The sequence below is a fragment of the Diabrotica undecimpunctata genome, chromosome 7 (assembly GCF_040954645.1).
Source record: "Diabrotica undecimpunctata isolate CICGRU chromosome 7, icDiaUnde3, whole genome shotgun sequence".
In the NCBI taxonomy this organism is placed as follows: Eukaryota; Metazoa; Arthropoda; class Insecta; order Coleoptera; family Chrysomelidae; genus Diabrotica; species Diabrotica undecimpunctata.
The window spans coordinates 159,769,756-159,792,962 of record NC_092809.1 but is presented as its reverse complement, the minus strand read 5'-3'; the positions used below and the strand labels follow the sequence as shown (position 1 = coordinate 159,792,962).

General features: G+C 32.4%; 1 protein-coding gene across 3 annotated transcripts in view; it reads left to right on the top strand.

Annotated features, from left to right (window-relative positions):
• Positions 1 to 20,235, top strand: part of LOC140446097 (vesicular glutamate transporter 2.1-like) — an 83,077-nt gene extending 62,842 nt beyond the window's left edge. For all 3 annotated transcript variants that reach the window (XM_072538629.1, XM_072538631.1, XM_072538630.1), the window contains exons 2-7: positions 4,902 to 5,092; positions 9,615 to 9,851; positions 11,070 to 11,375; positions 16,155 to 16,434; positions 16,968 to 17,209; positions 19,706 to 20,235. In XM_072538629.1, the coding sequence (XP_072394730.1) occupies positions 4,902 to 5,092; positions 9,615 to 9,851; positions 11,070 to 11,375; positions 16,155 to 16,434; positions 16,968 to 17,209; positions 19,706 to 19,840 (1,391 nt within the window). In that variant the 3' untranslated portion in view covers positions 19,841 to 20,235. The remainder of the gene's footprint in view (positions 1 to 4,901; positions 5,093 to 9,614; positions 9,852 to 11,069; positions 11,376 to 16,154; positions 16,435 to 16,967; positions 17,210 to 19,705) is intronic.
• The last annotated feature ends 2,972 nt before the right edge of the window (positions 20,236 to 23,207 follow it).

The following is a 23,207-nucleotide window of genomic DNA, read 5'->3' as shown; positions in this document are numbered from 1 at the left end:
CTGAATCTAGATCGTATTTTTTAGGTTTCGTCGTTTTAAGTTTTGTAGTCTTTTGTTCAATTTTTTCGACTTTTTTTTGTGCCTTCATCTGTTTGTTATGCTCTCGAGCCTGTTTCCTTTCTTGCTTTTTTTTTCTTTATCATTTTTAAGTTTCTCGCATTCTTCATGATACTCCACCCACTTATTAGATGTGACAACACTTGGTGTATATTCTTTTTTCCTTTTTTTCTTTGAGTCCGGTTCCTTTTGTTGAGGGTACGGGAGCACATTGTAAAATACTGTTGAAGAAATCGGTTTTTGTGCAAAAAAAAATATTACGTTTGACTTCTTCTACCTTATCTGGGCGAAAACTGCTATCCATCACAATATTGCTAGCAATCGATGTGGTCGGAACTTGATCGGCTAAATAATCAGAATTGGAAGACTCCGAAAACACAGCATTTACCATATTATCATTTGTAGTAGATACCAGAGGACATATATTTGGAAGCATTATGTTCAGAGCATTATTATCAGGTTCTGGATTTTCTCTCGCCAGAACCGGATCTCTACTTTCGGTTGGTTGAATTTCTACTTCGTTTGCTATTTGAAACCAAATATTGTACAGCGATTTATCTTCAACATTACCTTCCCATTCATGGTTTCTTCTTTTTGTTGTCTTAAATTGGTCCAGGACAACCACATCAATTTTTTAATCTAAATATTTAAGGAAAACTGTGGCTTCAGTGTTAATATCGTTAGTTTGAAACATATCGGATTTTCCCAATATAATTTTACTGTAGTCCACATAATTTTCTGAAAAAGGGTACAGACCTGTGGCTCTAAATCCTGATATTATATTAGGGGTCATTTTTGGATCATCAATCAACTGAGCCAGTGCCATAAGTAAAAATGATTTAGTAATCTCCTGACCATTGTTTTCTATCTTATATTTTCGAACAACATGTTTCCACTTTTGTTTTATAGGCCCAAACACAGAGACGTCTAAAGGCTGGAGGATATGAGTAGCATTAGGGGGCAATGCTATTAAAATTATTTGATTTTCTCTGCAAAATTTACTTAAATATAGGGTCAGATGGGATTTATGTCTATCTAAAAAGACAAGAACGGGGAACTCTATTTGAGACTCCTTTAGGTAGGGTACAAAAACGTTTGAAAAATACTCAAAAAAACATTCTGCAGTCATCCAGCCTCTTTCACTTTTCCCTAATCCCCAACCTTTAGGAGCTGCTTTGCATACAGCGGACGGAATCCGGTCATATTTAAAAAGTGTCAAAGGAGGAGCGAATTTTCCTTCTGCATTTACTGTGAAAAGCGTGGTTACATTTTCCTTATCTGATGAGGTTCGTTCATCATAGATGTTTTTTCCTCGCGGTCCAATTACAGTACCACTTTTTGGGGCTAAACAAAAACATGTTTCATCCATATTGTAAATCCTTTTTGGATGATCTAAAACACTGGTAGCACTCATATCGCTTAAATTCATACGAACCTCGTCGAACCATTTACGTATTTTCTCTTCAGTTACTGCGCCTCTACCACCGTGAATGTATTCTGCTTTCTTCTGGGACAGTTGCTTGTGCCTTTTAAGGAAGCTGTAATACCATTTTTTTCCTGGACGATCGTTGACAAAAGGAGTTTTAATATTTGACTCTCGAACAAGTTTTTGTACCGAACTCAATAACCCGTCTTTATCAATTGGAAATCCCATCTTTGCACAATTTAATATCCATTCAACTAAGAGGTCTTCAGTTTCTTTTCCCAAGTGAGAATCGAATCCACAGTGCACTGAATCTCTTGAAGACTTTCCGGATATTTTGTTGCGCAAAGTAGTTCTCGGAACTTTAAATTGACGACTGGCTGTGGCCACAGGCATTCCTTCGGATATGGCATTTAATGCTAAATTTAATTTTGAAGGTGAATACTGAAATTTTGGTATTCTTACTTTTTCTACTCTGCTTTTATTATTCTTAAGGGCGTTTGGCATTTTCACTAAAAGAAATAAAATAGCTATATTTATATAAACATGCTACATTAGTAGAAAAGTAACTTGGCCAAAAGTGGATTTCGTTTACCTACTTGTGGCCAGCAGATTGGCCATAAGTAGGTAAATAGTGATTTTCGGTTTCCACTTGTGGCCACCTTCATTTTTTCAAATATCATACTATTAATTATAATGAAACATAAAAAATATAAAATAAAAAGTGTCTATTTACCTTATCTCTCACTTCTAATGAAGAAAAAATAGCATATAGTATTGGATTTAAAACGATGATATCAGATATGTTTCTTAAGAAAATTTGTTAGTTAGCTCGGCACGTGCAACACACTACCACTCAAACATCAATAATGAAATGAATGGATCAGTTAGGTAGGTTTCTGTCACTGTTCCCACTTCCTACATAATTATTTGACATTTTAGCAGCTTCAAGCTTATTGGTTGATGGACGCCATGCTTATTATCCTACGAATCATAGTGAAATGGCCATAGGTGGGGTAGTGGCCTTAAGTGGTGCCTCTACCCTACAATATGTGAAATTTGATAATTTTGTCGCTAAATAATTTATTTTATTCTCAATTTCGGTTTATTCAATCTCAATTTATTCACGAGAGCAATAACATGTTTAGCAGATTTTTTCAATTAATTTAGTCGCCCTGTTTTGATCGATGTCCCTATCCCCTTTACCATGTAGCATATAGGTACGTTGAAAATTTTTGGCGTTATAGCTACTATAATATGAGTTTATAGCGATAGTAGCTGAAAGTAACTACAAACAGCTGTTACTTGTACAGTTAGGTGTCATTTTTGTTCTTCTCATATTAAATTCTCGATTTTCTTTTCCTGGATTATAAATTTAAAATCGTGTTTTCCACTTTTCTTCTTACTTACTCATTATTAATTTCTTTATATTATAATTTTTGCACCCTTACATTTGATATTTTGTTCAATATGTTTCTAATGTTTTTGTACGCATCCATGAAACAACTCACTATGTTTCTGGTATTACAGTATGTACTCAAGATCTACGTCTCGATACCGTACTATACTATTATATATTATAAATTGTGTATTAAAGGTATTGGTTTTGGATACTTCATTAGTTTTGTTTATTAGGTTAAGTTTGTTTATTAGGATTGTATATTGTAGGTATTAGATTGTATTTTATACGTATGCAATATTTTTCTTGTAAGTGTTTTTATCACTAAACTTAAATTTCGTCGTTGTATTCTCTGTATTATTGTGCTTACAATTATTTCAGTTCATGTCGTGTACATTCATCATTCAATTCACTTTTGCTATAAAGTTGGTTTGTTTTCAAATATATTTCTAAATATTTTTAAGTTTGGATTGTTTTTTTCCGTCATTTAGGTTTTTTATTGCATCTTAGTGTATTTTAGCTGGGTTCTATTTTATCTGTCATTAATTTTCCTTCTTGTTTATTTAAATTTGTTTTTAGCAATTGATGATAAATATAAATCATCATCATCTTGGTGCTACAGCCCTTAGAGGGCCTCGACCTTCTCAAGCTTTCTACGCCATTCTGTTCTGTCCCTTGCATGCATTTTCCAGTTGCCGACTCCGATCTTCTCCGCATCTTGTGTTACCCCATCCATCCACCTCAGCTTTGGTCTACCCCGTCTTCTCATTCCCACGGGTTGCGCTGTTAGAATCTTTTTTATGATGTTCGATTCAGGGGCCCAGGCTACATGACCTGCCCACTGCAGGCGGTTTCGCTTAATTATAGTGGTAATATCTTTACCACCAAACGTATGCTTGTAGATATTCTGCAGTTCAAAGTTATATCTACGCCTCCATATTCAGTTCTTACAGACCGCTCCGAATATCTTGGGTAGCACCTTTCTTTCAAAAATCGATAGAGCGGATTCATGTGTTTTAGTTAGCGTCCATGCCTCTGATCCATATGTGAGAACGGGGACTATCAGTGTTCTATACAGCCTTATACGAGTTTTTTGAGACAGACGTTTGTTAGCTAAGTACTTTGATAGGCCATGATAGCACCTGTTTGCAATTATTATTCGCCTTTTTATTTCCTCAGATGTGTTATTATTGGGGCTAACCGATGTCCCTAGATATATGAACTCTTTGACTGCTTCGAAGTTTTGGTCATTGATGATTAAATTTGTGTCAAGATTGCGTCAACCGGAAGTTTTACATATCCCCCTAGTTTTTTCATTAATAGCATGGACACATAAAATACGTTTATTTATGTGGCGAAATATGTATGATATAAATATTTTAATACTCAACTTATATGTATTAAACATTGATTCACTGTGATGTATTCTCGTGTGGTAAATATTGTGAAATTTGTAAAACTTCACTTAGCACTTCTGCAAAGATAATTAATAATAAAAAGGTAAAAAAGAAATAATTAGACTTACAATTTGTTTAATTTTACTACCTCAGACGACCGGTTTCGCTTTCTAAAATTTGCAAAGCATCATCAGGTCGGTGGTACAAAGTAAATTAAGTGCTGAAATTATAAAAGCCCATATTAGGGTGCTGTCTTATAAGGAAATAGATCAAAAAGTTATAGAACAAAAAAAGTTTTAGTAATTATGCCAATATTACATGTCTGTGTTAATTAATATGCATAAATTGCATTAGCAGACAGAGTAACAACCCACAAATTGGTAATAGAAAAAGTCTGTTGAATCGTGATACATTAGAAATAAACAAAATACTACTTACATTCCGGCACAAGAATTACTATATCGTGATTGGTGATTCATAATTCAAACCATCCCTTATTACTGATAATGAGTGATTTCGGATAGTTTGGTCTATCTAGTCTAATTATTTCTTTTTTACCTTTTTAAAATGGACTCCCATAAGCAACATTTTATAATTAATAATATGAATTACTCTTTTGTTTCAGGCCGTAGTAGAATTCCTGTCCGTTTTTGGATAGGTGTGATGGTTTTCCTCACGACGTATGTAAATTATGCAACGAGAGTTAATATGGCGATATCAATTATCTCTATGACAAAAGGTAAATCAAAGAAGACGCCGGAATGTCTACTAGATGAAATTACTACTTCGTCGGGTACACCAAAGGGTTTACCAGATGTAAGTATAATAAAATAATGTTAAAACTTAATGTACAACTAAACAAATCATAAATACTGTATTAGAAGCTTTGTCATTATCTTATTCCATGTCTTGACAAACATATTCACGATTTTTTCATCTTCAAAAATGGAAACAAGAGTTAAAAAAATTTAAAAAACAGCACAGTACAGTGTCATAAAACCACAAAACAACAACCAAGAGATGTAAAAAGTGCTTGAAGAAGAAACATATATTCTCACACTTTAAATTTTTATTTAAAGTTCTAGTTAAAATGTCTATTAGTTAAACATATTAAAAATGTAAAACACAAATTACAAAGTGCAGAAATTCACGGATTCTACAAACAAAAATTGGTTAGGCGAATGGATTCAGTAAACCGCAGTCATATTTCCAACCACGCACGCACACACACACTCACACACACGCACGCACGCACGCACACACGCACGCACACACGCACGCACACACACACACACACACACACACACACACACACACACACACACGTTTTTAAATTATGAGTAGGTCCGCTTTTTCGTTCCCTTCAATATGTCCAGCCACCCAAAGTAAATTTACTTTGTTACTTTTTCCGATCCGAATCAGATTCTGAAGATATTTTTAAACTAACTTAAAATCAATCCGATTCGATTTCCGTGCCTTTAATGCCTTCGGGCTATTAAATACGAGGCGTGTTTTTTAAGTAAGTACCGTTTTTGAATTAAAAAAAGACGTGAAAAGATATGGCAATAATTTTATTTTTACATGAAAGCCTGTACCTTAATCTACTTTTCTACATAATTTCCGTGAATATTGAGGCACTTGTCATAACGTGGCACCAGTTTTTGAATACCCTCCTGATAAAATTCTGCCGCCTGACTTGTTAACCACTGCATCACAAATGTTTTGACTTCGTTATCGTCTTGAAGACGCTGACCGCCCAGGTATGGAGGATGATCTAGAGTTTGGTCTTTAACACTACGAGAATACTGAGGAAAGCAGTCGGACAATGATGAAATTGTAAAGCGTCTGTTTTCTCTCACCTTTTCGTTCACTTTCTGCACCAAATTTTCATTAACGACCGAAGGACGCCCACTCCGTTCTTCATCATGCACATTTGTGCGGCCATCTTTAAATGCTCTCACCCATTTCCTTACCATTCCATCACTCATAATGTTTTGTCCGTAAACTTCAACGATCTCACGATGAATATCGATCGGTTTTACGCCTTTAGCACTAAGAAATCGTATAACAGCCCGTACTTCACAATCAGCGTGACTCACGATTGTTGGAGGCATCTTAAACACTGGAGTAAACAAGTATACAATGAAGAATCAGACTGTAATGGCGTCAGTGCGTCAGTGGCGGCTTTTGGGGGTAGGCAGGATAGGCCGGGCCTACCCAATAATTTTAAGAGCTTTAAAATTGAAAAACATATTTAAAAATTATGTTAATGCATGTAAATAACTTTTAAATGTACTAAATCACTCAATACATTACCGTCCGTTAAAACAACTAAGTTATTATATTACCACAGTAAGCATCGAATCGTATTCAGGCTTTTTAAATATCATTAATAGGCCCTATCGGAACTGGCCGACCCAGCTCACATAAGATCCCCGTTCAAAAAGCGTTTGAAGTTAAGCAGCTTGCCGGACAACGAATTATATTGTCGTGTTTACGCTTGCTGTTTAGGCACCAGACGATCGGGCCTACGATGACCATCGTTGTCACTTGTAACGTAATTATCGAATTGTAATATAAATTTTCTTTTAAATTATGATAAAAAAATATGTAACATAATCTTTAATTGTAACATATTTTTAAACAAACAACACAATTACAAACAAGTGCACGGTTGCCCAAATAAATTCAAAAAAAATTCGTAAAATTCGAAGAAAAAAAATCACATTTGCATGATTTCTATATCGCCTGATTGTATGCAACTTATATATGTGAGATTGTTTTATAACTGATACATAAAAATGAGTTTTTATGACGCTTTACCAGGTTGCAGTAATAGTAATGTTGATAGTGAGTGTTTGGACATTGTTGTTTCACTATTGGAATCGTCATTATCTAGAAGAACTGAAATTGATAGAAAAAAAATTATTATGAATGGAAGGCCTACTCCAACATTGCGAATTGACCAAAAAGATGGGAAAAAGGTGCGTACTTTTAATTGCTCTTGGTATGATATCTACAAATGGTTGTCTGGAAGTATTACGAAAAACAGACTATATTGTTGGCCGTGTTTGTTATTTTCTAATAAGAAATACGTATAGAATTGTGAAGGATACTTTGATTTAAAAAATATGTCTACCTCCTTAAAAAAACATTCCAGTTGCAAGGAACATTTCAGTAATTTGCTGTCCGTTAAGGATGTACAGAAGAGGGCGTTTTCTGTTCGCGATTTGCTATATGAAAAATCAAAAATCGCAAAAATTAGATACAACGCAGAAGTTAAAATGAAAATTAGTTGGGGGGAGGGTCATGACCCCGTGACCATAGCTATGTAATTTGGTGGCTTGGCCTACCCAAAATTTTACCACACCAGCCGCCACTGCAGTGCGTAGACAAGAGATGTAGGTAACCAGCGCTCATGCGCGGAACGCCGACCGTAGCGCTGCGGCGGCGGAATCGCAAAACGGTACTTACTTAAAAAACATGCCTCGTATAATTTATATAGATCTGTCCCTGTAGTTCCTGCATTCTAATCTCTATTGCATAAATTTCCGCCTGGAATATAGTACAGTTATTACCTACGCTTTCAGTAAGTCTTGGTTTCCCTCCATATACCCCGGCTTTAACTCCTTTGTCGGTTTTGAAGCCGTCAGTATAACAGCATTGATCTGCCATTATGAGATTCGTTTTATTTGACTCCCATTTCTCCCTTCCTGGAGAAAGGACGGTAAACGGCTTTTCGAATTATATTTAGGTTAGATTTGTCGTGATTTTTGATCTCCTCAAACTTTTTTCTAGTGAGTTCTTTTGAGGTCTTAAAAATTATGTTTAAAAAGCCACATACTAGAAATAAAAAAATTGAAAATTCGTGGATGTGTGTATACTCCATAAACATGATGTACCACACATGGTAGATTCTCTATTTAAAATTTGGAGGAAGGGGGAATAACAAATGAGAGTATAATAAAATCAACATAAAAATCCTCGTTAAAAGTATCCTCGTATCCTCGTACTACTTAGTTGTTGTGTGTAGTAGGTGTGTTGAGTAATAATAATAATATCGTATAGAATTTTTGCCGGCGAGGGGATTGTTCCGGCGCCAATTACATATTTAACTCTGTTTCAGGTAACTGGTGTCTATGCACACTAGCCCAGGGTACCCGATGGCTTATCGTGATGTTCGAAGCACTGTGGCTTTATACAATTAAACATATTAATCAAACTCTTTTAGCCAAAGGAATCAATGTACATTTTCTCTGGATTAAAGCACATGCAGGATTTGAACATAATGAATATGTCGACTTATTAGCCAAAGAAAGCATTTCAACCGATACGTCTACATAAAGTAACGCTTTCTAATAGTATTATTTCTTGCAAGTCAACATTGATTCGAGAGTGGAGCTACCAGTGAAAGAAATACTCTTTTGTGATCCAAAATAGATACTTGTTAATTCAGCCAGATATTCCCAAATTTCCTTGGTACAAGTCTTTTAGAGCTTCCACGAGGCACATAACTTCTATTATTAGAATACGATTCGGGCACGCATGTTATCCAAAACACTTATTTAAAATACAGGTTTTGGATGATGACAAATGTGAGCATTGTGGAGAGGGAAGTGATTTAGATCATATTTTTTCTTGGTTGTTCTAAAAATACAGTTTACTCATCCAAACTTAGAAATGATTTATTAAAATATAAAATAGCAGCTCCTTGGAACATACTATATGTATTATCACTTGGCTCTGTAGATGTTTACAACACTTTAATTCAATTTTTAAAAGGCATTATAATTCTCTAAAACTTTAGTTAATCTTGTTACCTTTGTTTTAAACCATTTGTATAACTTCCTCCTCTCCGTGCCCTAGTGTTGTGTCTTATATAAATCAATGCCTGGATAGGTCCCTAGGCGCGAAGGGTGTGTCTCTGTTCTCCTAATATCGATGTAACCTTTTATTTTGATAGGGCATTTAGGTAAATTATAATGATGGATACTGTCTTATTCCTTTTGTGTCTGGCTGTATCACGATAAGTCTAAGCCAAAAAAAGCACTGTGTCGGCTGGTTAAAATTTTTAAAAATAAAAATGTCGTTGTGGTGCCGAGAATCGAACTCGTGCGCACTGACTAAGAAGACTAATATATTGGCCACTGAGCTACAGACGCCAGGTGTATTGAGTAAATACCTTGTTACGAAGTCGACTTCATTGTCTTCACCAAGAGCAGCTTATACCCGAATGATCGCAGTACCTGGAGCAACCAGTCTGTATTTATATACAACGTTTACAAATATTATTGACGTATGAGAATTGTAACAAAATTAACATTTATTCTGTTCTTAGTATGGACCAAGATACGATTGGGATGAGCACATTCAAGGAATAATACTTGGTAGCTACTTTTGGGGCTACACCATATTTTCATTACCTGCGGGAGCTGTTTCTGAGTTATGGGGTCCAGCAAGAGTTATATTATGGACCACAATCATATCGCTGATTTTAAATTCTGTCAGTGTTCCAGCAGCTATGGGACATTATGGATTGCTGGTTGCCTGTAGATTTCTCATTGGATCAGCAGGTGTAAGTACAAGTTTCAAACGTTACATTAAAATCAATTTCATATCATTTGGACTAGTCTTTTATTTTAGATTCTCTCCAATTTTATTATTCAAATTATTTTAATTTAATCCCAAAATAAACAAACATTAAGTCAATCATCAAATATTTTAGATTAACAGATTTTATTTATTTGAAGAAACAGATCTGCTTAATAATAAATACATCAAACTACTTTTCACGAATGGTCGTATTTCGATGGAAATGTTATCATCATCCAAAAGCACCCATTCAAATTTTAACAGGTTGACTGCCATCAGAAGCAACTATTGATTCTCGCGTATCGAACATTTTAAAAGCCACGAGAAAACGTCTACTTTTAAATTTAGCACACATATCAATTTATTATACCACACTACATTTAGCATCTAATATATATGTGAATCAATGTTTGATTCTCATAGGCTGACAACTGTATTACTGATAAAACTCAATATTTGAGTTAACTATTTTTTTAACAAAAACTAAAATTTCATTACATTTTTATTTTAATAAGAAATTATCAAAAACTTATGAATATAAAAAAAGCTGCAAAATTAAAAAAAAAAAAATATGTTTGTTTTATACATTTAAAAAATTACAGATTGATTTGATACTTTATCCTTGTCGCAATAAACATGATAGTTATAGGTGTATCCTTATTTACACGGAGAGCTAGATTACCAGAAAAAGTTCATCATTTGTTGGCGGAGAGCTTATATATAGCAGATCTGTCGAAATTCCGACAACTTGTATAATAGTTAATGAAAGATGTTCAATTACCAAATTGGCTGCAGTACAACTCTGTCTAACAGATGAAGCCAGACAAGGAAAAAACTCAAGTAGAATTCTGAGTTTCTTCATTAGTTTGTAGATGAAGAATAAAAAATATTTCAGCAACAGTGTCTTATCTTCTATGATATGTCAATACTTTTAATATTTACTTACTTGAATATCACACTCTATCGGATATTCTAAGCATATTTCAAAACATTGGGACAATTTCGTAGTGGTCTTAATACTACTGTAGACAATTTTTACATGACGTACGAAACGTATAGCAATCATATATGGACAACAAATCAGGTTGGAATACTTTTTATAGCCTCGATCTTTTGGTTTTATTGAAAATTCTTACTTATTAACGTAAATTAATTAAAAATTAACAAAATACACTTTCATTGTTTCCTTTTTTAATTTCAGGGATTGGTGTATCCAGCTCTTCAGGTATTAATAGCAAAATGGGCCCCACCAGCCGAAAAGGGTCGGTTCGTGGCCGGTTTGATGGGCAATACTTTAGCGACATGCGTAACGTGGCCTTTAGTCGGTTTTGTTATTACCAACTTGGGTTGGGGTTGGGGATTTCATATTATCACAATACAACTAATTTTATTTTGTGTACTTTTCTACTTTGTCTGTGCCGATAGTCCTGATGATCACACATGGATTTCCGAACGAGAGGTTGCTTTTATCAAAGAAGCTCAGGGGGCATCAGTTACTAAGAAAAAGGTAATAATATATAAATAATAATAAACGAAAGCGTCTCTTAACCAGAATAATGTTTAATCAGATTAGTATCAAAAAAATGATTAAATATTTCGACAAAAAATATAGGTATAGAAACATGAATCAAATATGACTTCAAAATATTTGTATTTGTACATCTGAGAGATGACATTCGGATTTTTGCAGAAATAGTGAGGTGATAACTTCAGTAATAGTACCTAATTAACTTATCCTCCCTCTCAAATAGGTCAGAAACATTAAAAAAAATTAAAATATTTAAAAATTACTAAAAATATCGATTTTTTTCTACTTAATACAATAAATACGGCAATAAAGAGGCGGAAACAAGCCTTTTATTATTCGACGTTTTTCAACCACATAGTTTAAGACTTAAGACTTTCATAATTCGTCTACAAATAAAACAGCCTACTAAATTTCATTAAAATAGATTTAATAGATTTCGCGTAATATTTTTGCAATTTATGTTTTTTGTAATTTAATTTGTTTAAAATTTTGCACAATAAAAACTATAATATCGAATTTTTTTACTTAAAAACGCACTTAACCTATCTAATGTAGGTTATTGAACTGAAATCGAAGTATTTGGACAGCCTCACGAATGTTTTAAAATTATAAAAAAATTTTGGTCTTATAAACAAATAGAATATCTCGTTAACTTTTAGGTTCAATTAAATTCTGAAAACGGCGTTAAAAAAGCCTTAACAAGAGTTTCTTGTAAAAGAAAAAAAGTTGAATTACGACAAGTTATTCCTGAAATACAACCGGTCTAAGTTGACCGGCATTTGCGACGAAGTCATAAACAATAAGATAATAATTTTTAAATCATTAACTTTTTATTTTGGAGCTCTTTCTCGATGAAGATATTTATATCTTCAAAATATTTATAATGTATATTATAATAATAAAAACAATCGGTATTGCGCTTGAAAAATACCAAAAAAATTAGGTTGAACAAAATTGTATTTCAAATGTCAAAATCGGTATATGTAAAAAAATGTATTTACTCTGCTTCCAATAAAGCAATTTTCTTAATTTCTAGTAGAGCCATCTATAAAATGCATTACCAAATTTAATACCAGAGATGCTTTAGTTTTGTTTTCATACGAATTCATACGAACAAGCTTAATTTTTCTGAAAATGTTATTTTTGAGACCCCAAAATATTTGCTATTTTAGAGAATTTTACTATTTTTTTCCCCGGCTTCCCCGTAAAACCACCCCCGCCTATTAGGGAAACAAACGTAAAAAGTCAATTTACGAAGGATCTGTGCATGTTAGAAAAATATTTCAAATAAAAAATAAAGATAATTTTGAACAAAAAGGTTCATTAGCATTTTTTGTGTAAAATAAACCGTTGTCTCAAAAATATAGTTTGAAGCGACGCGGCTACGCGCGCGATATCAATTTTAAATAAAATTTGTATCAACTAACTATTTCTGCAAAAATCCGAATACCACCTCTCACATCCAAATTTAGTCGTTTTTCACAGATCCGCCCTGGTCTATTTATAGTTATATTTTGAAGGTTTTGAGTTTCGTAATCAACAATATATTTTTATTGGTGTGAATTTATATTAAAGAAATAGAAATTTGTATGTTTAAACTTATTTACTAGTTACATAATTATTCTGTTAATTAAACTTCATTTTCCATGGAATTCCTAAGCTAAACCAAAGAGGTTTCTTATAGCAAATAATAAATAAAACTTTTGGTATTGTGAAAATTAAGAAACATAACTGTACATACAATCAAGTAGTCGCCGAGCTATACCTGTCACAATTTTCTATTTTTTTTACAATTGTATACGCGGTCATTATGGCTCATTTATTAAAAATAAAGAGAATAGAAATTTTAATAATGCTTTGTTGTTGCAATCAAATAAAGAGTTATGTGAATTAATAATAAATATCCAGAACATTGTTTTTACGGTCTACGTGAAGCGTGTTTGAATCTTTGAGAAATTGATAAGGATAATCGATTAGATGTTATAACAGACCTTGGAAGAAATTCCATATAAATCTTCCGGATAATCCTTACCATCCTTATAAAATTCAATGGGTACAGGTGTTACGTGAGGATGTTCCATACCGAATGCTACATATATCAGGTGCAGATCTGCCATTTTAACAGAAAATACTTTTTTTGGTAACAAACGAATCAATTTCTCAATTAAACAGTACTATTAACCGACGCAATTGTTGTTATTGTGGCAGAGAAAATCCTCACTGGAAGATGGCAAAGGATCGCCTACACATCCTCCAGGGATTTAATAAGCGCATTACTTGTTGGTATTTAAAACTTAAGTGACAGAGAAACAGGTCAATTTCTTATGGACGGAAGAAATACATATGGTTTATGTACTTATATACATTTAAAATGTGTTCCCAATTAATTAATTGAATTATAATATAAATTGGAGATGTGTATAATGTCGGTCTTCTTATGAATGCAAATTGGCTGTTTTTAATATATATTATCCTGTATTGGAATTTGCTCTTTCTAAAATCTCTATACTTTCAAAATCAAAATAATGTTTTTTCTTTATTATTTTTTGCTTACTGATTTTATGTGCAATAATTCGTCTACGTCAATACTAATGCATCTCTCCATTAAGCGATGAGTTGCAGTTTTACAATGTATCTGATTGACTGTCTTAATTCACATTAGGTTTGAATTTAAGGTTATAATATATTGATAGCGTTTTTGACATTTATTCGGAAAAACCATTTATGGCAATGATATAAATTTCGTATGTCTATTGATGGAATTATTGTTGTTATTGTTTGATATAGAGTTCTGTAATTTATTGATTTTAGGATTAATGGTAGAAGGATTTTTAATGACGAAACTTGTCTTTGTAGTAACCGGATTGTAATATTATGATGAAAAATATTTTGTTCTAAAATAATTTTTGTTCTCATATTTTCGGAATGTTTTTGTGTGATATGGATGCATTGACGTTAAAATTTAAATTTCTTCCAGACCAAACATTTTTTGTAAACTAATTCGTAGTTATTAAGTGGTAGCTGTTGTTGTGTAGACAAGTATATCCATAGTATCCGACGTAGTACAATTACTAATATCGGGTTTATCAAAAAGATTTAGAGGGATAGAACAGAGTGGCACATTGTCATTATGTAGATTTATGGATTCACGATTTAAAGTGCAGGGATTTTCTGATAAAAATATAGATAAAAAACAAAAGAAAGAGTTAAGAAGCTGGTTATTGCTATAAAAAAAGAAAAAGAAGATTGTACTATTGAAAATCAACCAGTACAAGAAAAAGAAACCGATAAAGATGACTTAAGTCCATGGTGTAATTAATTGGACATGACTCATCTAAACGTACCATCCTAACTTAACCACTATATTCATAAAGTATTGTAAATGTGAACACATGTTCAAAATCAAATCAAAATCAAACGTTAGAGAGCAGTGCAAAATTCAAGATATTGTAAGATGGGGAAGGCAGCGTAAAAGGATGTGGTACAGTGATGTAAGTCGAATGGATGAGAATAGACTCCCAAAAATTGCCCTAGAAAATAACCCGCCCGGTTCAAGACCTCCAGGAAGACCACTTAAAAGATGGAGGGATAGTTGGCAATCTACCTCCCAGGAAATTAACCAGAGGCAGCTTCAGAATTAAATAGATCGAAAGATCTCCAAGAAGTAGAAGAAGAGAAGAAGAGTTTATTTTTCAAGTTAAAATAAATATATCCTTCAGTAGTTTCTTTCACTTCAATAAATATACACATAAACGATAATAGTCATTATGTTTGTTTATGTAGGTATTCTCTTACTTGACACTACTGTTAATCAATCATAGTTACTTGTTTACGAAAATCGGTTTTAAGAGCTGTAGGCGCAAAATTTCAGGCCAATGCTTTTTAAATGCATTCATTTTTTCGAATCCTAGAAAACTAACAAATATTTTTGAAAAATTTAAACGCAGAATGAAAGATTACATTATTACCGAGAGCGGAAAGTCCCTTAGAATAAACAAGAAGTTTTTTTGAATGAGATATTTGAAATTCAAAATCACACTAAATTTTCTCTATTTTTCACCCCTGTAACTTATTAAAATAAACATTATAGAAGTTTTCGGCACTTTCGGCCCTCGGTAATAATGTATTCTTTCATTCTGCGTTTAAATTTTTCAAAAATATTTATTAGTTTTCTCAGGATTCGAAAAAAAAAAGAATGCATTTAAAAAGCATTGACCACGCGACACGAGATGTTGCCAAATAATTTTCTATGAAGTTTGTGGCGTTATATACAGTTAATTATTTTTATTGGAAATAAGGCACAATCTGACTTTAAAATAAGCTTATTTTGATGTTTAGATTTTTAATTCGGAAATTGTACTTGAAATACGAATCATTAATAAATTTTATTTATATAAAACGATTTCGGAAGTGGAAATCAAAAATAAAAAAAAATTACACTTATTGTAAAGTAAAATTGTGGCATATTTCCAATAAAAAACAGTAAGCTGCCATTTAAAAATTTCGCCCAAATTTTGTTATCTTAGAACATTGTTCAAATGCTAAAAAGACAACAGGTCAAATAAAACCAATAAGCTTGGCAACGTTGAATTTCCCCTTTTCTATTATTTCCACTCATGTATTTTCGGCGATATTTAAAGGGCGGACCTAATATACCTCTCTTTTTAAACAGGTGTTTCTCACTCCATCTCACGTAAGGTCAATATCGACCATAAACTTTTACCTACACTGTATATATCTAATCGTTTTTTTTTTTAGCATGCACCTCCATACAAACAGATTTTCATGAGTTTTCCCTTTTGGATGTTAAATATTTTACATTTCGGAAATTTGTGGGGTCTCTACTTACAACTGCAGAGCGTACCCAAATTCATGGCAGAAGTTGTTGGTTTTAGTCTTAAAGAAGCAGGATTATTAGGAGCTTTACCTCATCTAATGAGAATGCTCTTTGGTACTGCGTATGGGTACATTGGAGATAGATTAAAGAGGAATAAAGTAATGTCTCCAAAAGCTATAAGAAAATCGTTTATTCTAGCATGTAAGTTGATTTTTGGAATGATCAAAAACACAAGTTTATCTTAATCGTCACAAATTAGCAGTACCGATCTTAGTGGGCGATAGCCTTCTTTGGAATATTTCTCATTTCCACCGTATCTTTAGGAACCCATTTTCGTCAGTTAATCCTCATTCGCTTATACTAGCTTTTTTCAACTTATTTATAACTTATCCATTTACTCATAAAACTATTATTCCTTTCAAAAAACTTGCACAGCTTTGCACTTTTGAAGCAAAGCTTCTATACTGACATTGTATTACTTTTTCTTTATAGTAAAATCCTGAGGCCAGCGTCACTGAAGTAGCGCTACGTGGTTCGCAGTCACAGTAAACAACACACAGTTGTCCAATATGCAAACTTTTTCAATTTCATTAAAATCTATAGAAAATCTAAAAATAAATAAAAAAAATTTAAAATTGAAAAAAATAATTTTATATTTTACCGTTATAGTCTACAATACCGTTTAATCTACCACTTTTTACGACTTCATTGAAACCATTGCTTTTAATTTTTAGCTCATATTATACCTGGAATATTAATGATATGTGTCATTTTCATCGGTTGCAATTGGATCCCATTAATAGTTTTATTAACGTTGAGTATGGCTATTAATGGAGCAGCTGTATTAACCAATTTACAGAACCCTCAAGATCTAGCACCCAACTTTGCAGGTTCTATTTTTGGAATTATTAGTTGTATAGGTGGTACTACTGGATTCTTAGTACCCGCGATTACAGGAGCATTTATTCAGAATCACGTAAGTATACATAACATATTGTAGTAAAATATTTTCTATTATATTTCAATTTGTTTTAAAATAAAATCAAGTAAAAATAAATGACAGGCAATTGAAATTTAATAGAAAGTACAAAAAATAAAATAATACCAAAATCAGAGAAATAAAATTCAAAATGTAAATTTACAAGAGGCAACTAACTTAGGGCCTGCGTAGCGCAAGCGGTAGGATGCTTGCCTCGCAAGCAGGTGGTCCGGGGTTCGAATCCCACCGCCGGCAAGAACATCTAGACATTTTAAAAATGTCTATAGGCCCCAGGTCGACTCAGCCTGAATAAAAATGAGTACCTTGGGTAAAACCAGGGGTAATAATAGACGGTTGAAGCGTAGCACTGGCCATGTTACCTTCCTTGTATACCGTAGGCCCTAGATATAGCAGACTACCCTGCTATACTCCCAAAGCCGCGACAGCGGTATAAAACGGGAGACTATTATATATTTAACTAACTTAGAGAGAAGTCTTATTTATAGTCAGAAACAGAAGAAAGTCCAAATATACACTTAGCAAAAAAGAAAAGAAAAAAAAATAAAAAGTAGATGGTAGATTAAAATTATTTGTATTTATTGGAATTGGAATATTTTTCAGAGCAGCCGTCTCAAAAGTTCGAATAGCTATGATGATTGCCGACCTCGGCCGCGGAGATGGCACTTGAAGAAGAAGAAGAAGAATTGATTGGAAAATAATAGTAAAACACTAATGGCGCACACTGCTATATAATGCAGTATACATAAGTCAGAAATTAGCAAACAAATATCAAGCCATCGAGGGGAAAGCTAGAAGTTTTGAAATGATGACTGCAGCATATAATTTAAGAAAATAATAGAAACACTGTCCAATATTAAATGAAAAATACATCGTTTATTTGTTTCTTGCGTTTGGTAAATCACGACAGTCATCAATATTTATCTAATAAACAAACGTCGCTATGTTCCACTTTTGTACTTACATACTCAGTTGTTGGTAATCCATTTATTTCTGGAAAGAAGTAAACTTATAAAGTACGCCGTCCCTTAAATATAAACTCTAAAATACAAATTATAAAATGTTTCGATATATGTAATACATCATTTGGAACTTCTTGTATCAGTTAGTACTTCCTAAATTTTGGTATGATTGTGTCTCGAAGGTGGCCGTTCATTTTCAATGCCGATTGTGCAAAAAAAATATGATCTGCCCCCAATAATTGGGCAGTCTCCAGCTTTTATGGACAACATTAAAACTGTTCAATTTATTGCCATTGCCAAGTTTCTTATTTCGATTTGCGAATTAATTTATTTTATTTTTATTAACATGTGTCAAAACTATAGCGACATGGACATTTTATAAATAATATTATATGACATGTTACACATCATTTGAAAGCTCTTGTTTCACAGTATATTGGTAGATTTGTGTGGGATTATATCGTGCCGTTTTAAAATGATAACCATTTATCATCAACGTTACTACAGTTCTTAGAGGGACCCCTCCACCTTCTTAAGTACCCCGCGTATATCTGAGCTTTGGTCTACCCCGTTTTCTGATACCCGGTAGATGCAGGGTTGTGATTATTTTTATCATATTTTGTCTTTTCTTTTTTGTATTCAGTAATGCCGCCGCACTCATACCTGTGTATGTTCTGTAGCTCTAGTTGTGTGAGATGGATGAACTCTTACAGATTCCAAAATTGTAGGTCACTATTTGTGAGATCTGTACATTCACAGCTCTTAACTCAAGTTAGTCGGCATAAACTTCTTTTTACTTTCGTTTATAATATGCAGAGTCCCATTGATTCTATTGCCGTTATTAGATTTATTAGGACTTCTGCGTTCTTGTCCTGGTTCTTGTAATGATGCTCATGTAGTTAAGCGTCCGATCTAAATCCATTTTTTATATTTTACATTTTTTTACATATTTTACACGTAGCCTTTTTTTCCTTATAAAAACGCGAAAAAAAAATTCATATGCGAAACGTTTTCCAATAAAGAGGTAAAGCAGCAATATTCTTTTATTTTATTTCCAACTTTAGTTGACCGATCCTCTCCGTCCTGAATAAGAGGAATAAAAAATACAACAATTTCTGCAATCAAAGACATCTTAAAATTACCAAAACTTGGTACAAGCATGATAATAATAAACACTTTTGACATCAATAAAAATAAATGTCATAGTAAAAACACTTGCAGTTTGCACTTGCAAAAAGTGCGCAGCCTCCTTGTAACACTAAAGTGAGGGAGATGATAATTTCACTATTAAGATTTTCTAAGAATATCTGGAAAATATTCATTTACAAGACATTTCTCGTTAAATTGTATATATATATATATATATATATATATATATATATATATATATATATATATATATATACTATATATATATTATATATTTCCATTTTGGAAAGATATTCTCAAACCTCAAAAAACAATAAAATTTGACTGTTGAAAAATATTCATTTTGTATTATCTTTTGTTTTAGAACGGCATGAAAGAATGGTCTTATACATTCATACTCGGCGGAACCGTTTACATTGGAACTGGAATAGTATTTATCTTGTTTGGTAGTGTTGAGGAGCAACCATGGAATAGGATTGCAGATACAGAAACTCAATAGAAAATCTTAAAATCAGTACAATGTGTTGATGTCAACTGGTTTTCTTTAATTGTGTAGACCTATTTAAATGGTTAAAATTATAGCTAGTATTAAATCAGAACTATTTTTGGGACATTTTAACAGTTTCAGCTGATAGACCTGTTGCTTGACAACACATTTGCCAAATATTTTATATAAATTTACATGGTAACTATATGACTGATCACCAGGCTAACAACAACGATATTTTTTATATTCAATTAGAAAATAAAAGAAATGAATAGCTTTAAAAAGAAAAGACTTATTCTTTCTATAATCCCGTTTTCTTTTATTTTTTAATGTCCAAAAATTAATTTTACTACTTTTTTGTATACCTCACAATTTATGTACGCAAATATACATATCTTTTTTCTTTATATCTTATATTTTATTAAAAAAGCTTGGTTTTATTTACTTGTTTTTATATTTTACGGAAAAGAAACTTCGTTTTATTTTCCGTCTATTAACTACTCCAAAAACAGAGACTTATAATGGACAATCATTCGGAAGAAGTGATATATAAGATAAATGGACAACAGTGATAGTGAAGAGACAAAATAAATTATAAAATTGGTGAATTCCATAGTAAAAAACAGAAATTGAGGTTACTAGCAAAATATACAGACGGTAAAGAGAATACGTCAGATTATGGAAAAAGGCAAGAAAGGGATTATATATCTACTAAGAGAAATGTACAAAGAGCTAACAGAAATGCGAAAAGAAAATGGAGAATATAAAGAAGAGATAATAGAATTAAGTCAGATCTGAAAATAAAAGAGGAAGCAACGTCTAAACGAGGTGGAAAATAGATTGAAATAAAAAAAATTAGAAAGGCTCGAAAAGGAATTGAAAAGAAATAATATTGTAGTAACTGTCGGATTGTAGATAAAAACTCTCAAACTGTTTGTTCCTTAGCTTTATTTTATACCCAATATTAATACATACTACTTAGGGAAGTTACTTTAAGGTAACTGAATTAAAGATTGATAGAGATGAGAAAATATGAGAATACACCTAAACGGGAAAGTAAATGTAGAAAGAGCAATAAAACTAGACAGTAATCTTGTTTGCTACAAATTACAGAACACGTGGAAAAAAAATTATGCAAAAAAAGACAGCTAAAAAATTTAAAGGGAGAAAAGATATTAATAAATGATGAACTAACAACCAAAGAAAGAAATAAAAAAAGACAACTGAAAAATGTGAAGAACTCTTGAAAAATGGTAAAAGTAGGTTTTAAAAAGATCATAGTAGGAGATGGGAAAAGACAGGCTTTTTAAAAAATATTGAGATACAAAAAACGAGGAGTAGCGGAGAAGGAAGAGAAGTCTGAAAAACGGAGACAATTTGTGGCAAAAAAAACAAGGAATATGACAAATGCAAAGGCATAGCTATGACAACGGACATGAATCAATTAAATTAAAGAATGGAAATAATAAAACAGATAGACATATCAAGAAAAAAAATGAGCATATCATTTGGAAAATTGGAGCATGGAATATAAAGAGCATAAATGGCAAAGAAATAAAACTAGTAGAGGAGTTTGAGGCAGCAAAAATAAGTATACTAGGAATATCGAGAGACCAAGAAAAAAGGAGGAGTAGAAAAAAATGGAAAATAATCATAACTTAATATATAGTGGAGTATCAGAAGTCAAAAGAGCAGGTATAGATTGTATAGTACATAAAAGACTGGAAAAACAGATATAGGTACTTCTGAAAAGCACGATCAAGAGAGAATATTACCAATAGAAATGTAGTTAGGGTAGCCGTTATAAAACTAGTAGAGTAGTATATGAACGAAACGAATATTATAATGCACAAAGCAAAGATGAATTTTGGGGAGAGTTAAGATATATATGCAGGTGATTTCAACAATAGGGTCGGAATAAAAAACAAAATATATACTAGGCATATGGACTATATGGAGAAATGACTAGAAATAATGGAAATAGATTGCTAGAATTTTGCACTTAAACAATGTAACACATTTTTTAAACATAAAGATATACTAGTTAGTAGTAGTAGTAGTTAGTAGACTATATACTAGCTGAAAGTAATGGATACAAAAGCACAGAAGACCAGAAATAGGCAGCGACCATTACATGGTATTAACTAAGATACGAGAAAAAATAAAAAAGAAGGAAAAGCCTAGTACAGAAAAGGAAAAACCAAATAAAAAAGACGATAAAAACGTTAAGCGAAGAAACAAAAAAATGGCAAAAATATTTAAAAAAAAAAACTTATAACATTAGAAGAAACAGAAAGGAATATTGATATAAATAGCTATAAGAATCTACTACTAGATGGAGCTATAAAAAGCAACTAAAAGTGAAGAAGAATGCATGGAAACAATATCTGAAAGATAAAACAAACAAAAATTACAATATCTATAAAAATTAAAGAAAAAAAAAGGTAAAAATATTAGTAACAGCAGCAAAGAAAGATCGTTGGGAAAAATTCGGAGCTAAATTAAAACAAAATAGCAAAAGTAACCAAAAGCAGAACTCGAAGACAATAAGAACAAAAAAAAACATGAATATGCTGTAATGAAATATACAGCACTTAAAGATAGAAATGGAAAATTAATATCATAAACAAAAGAAATAGAAGATGGAAACAATACTTTGAAGAACTATCAACGTATATTAACCAAGACGACATTAATGAAGAACAAAATAATATATTGGAAGATAACTCAATAAACGAGCAAGAACTAGAAGAAGCAATTAAAATGAAGTAAAGTATGGAAAAGCTCTTAAAGAGAATGCAATAACTAGCAAGGATTGACGTTGCTATGCACTAGTATTGAACTCTTAAAAAATAATAAACAAACTATTAGAATATTGATAGAACACGCGTTAGACGAAGTACAAAGTGAATTTAGAAATTTACAAGTGGTAAAGTAAAGAAAACTATGCAACTTCATGCCGAGAAATAAGTAAATTAGTTAGAGAGAAAAAAGGAAATACGAACAGAAATATGAAGAAATGGAAAGGAATAGGCAACAGTCAAATAGTCGAGCATTTTACAAATCAGTGTCAAACGAAAAGAAAGGCTTCAGACCTAGATGCGTGTCTGTACTCAAAAAAAAAATGATGAATTAATAATAAATGAAAAAAATCTGCTCCAGACACGGCAAGAATATTTCAAGACTTTACTAAACATACATCAAGAGGAAGAAAATGGAGAAAATATATATTTTGGGGTGGACCTACCGGTAGAGGACCCCTAAATAGATGACACATTGCAAGCAATTAACAAATTGAAGAACGGAAAAGCTCCAGGCTCTGACAATATACTGGCTGAATTCCATAAGTACGGAGGAGAAACTCTACACAGACAATACA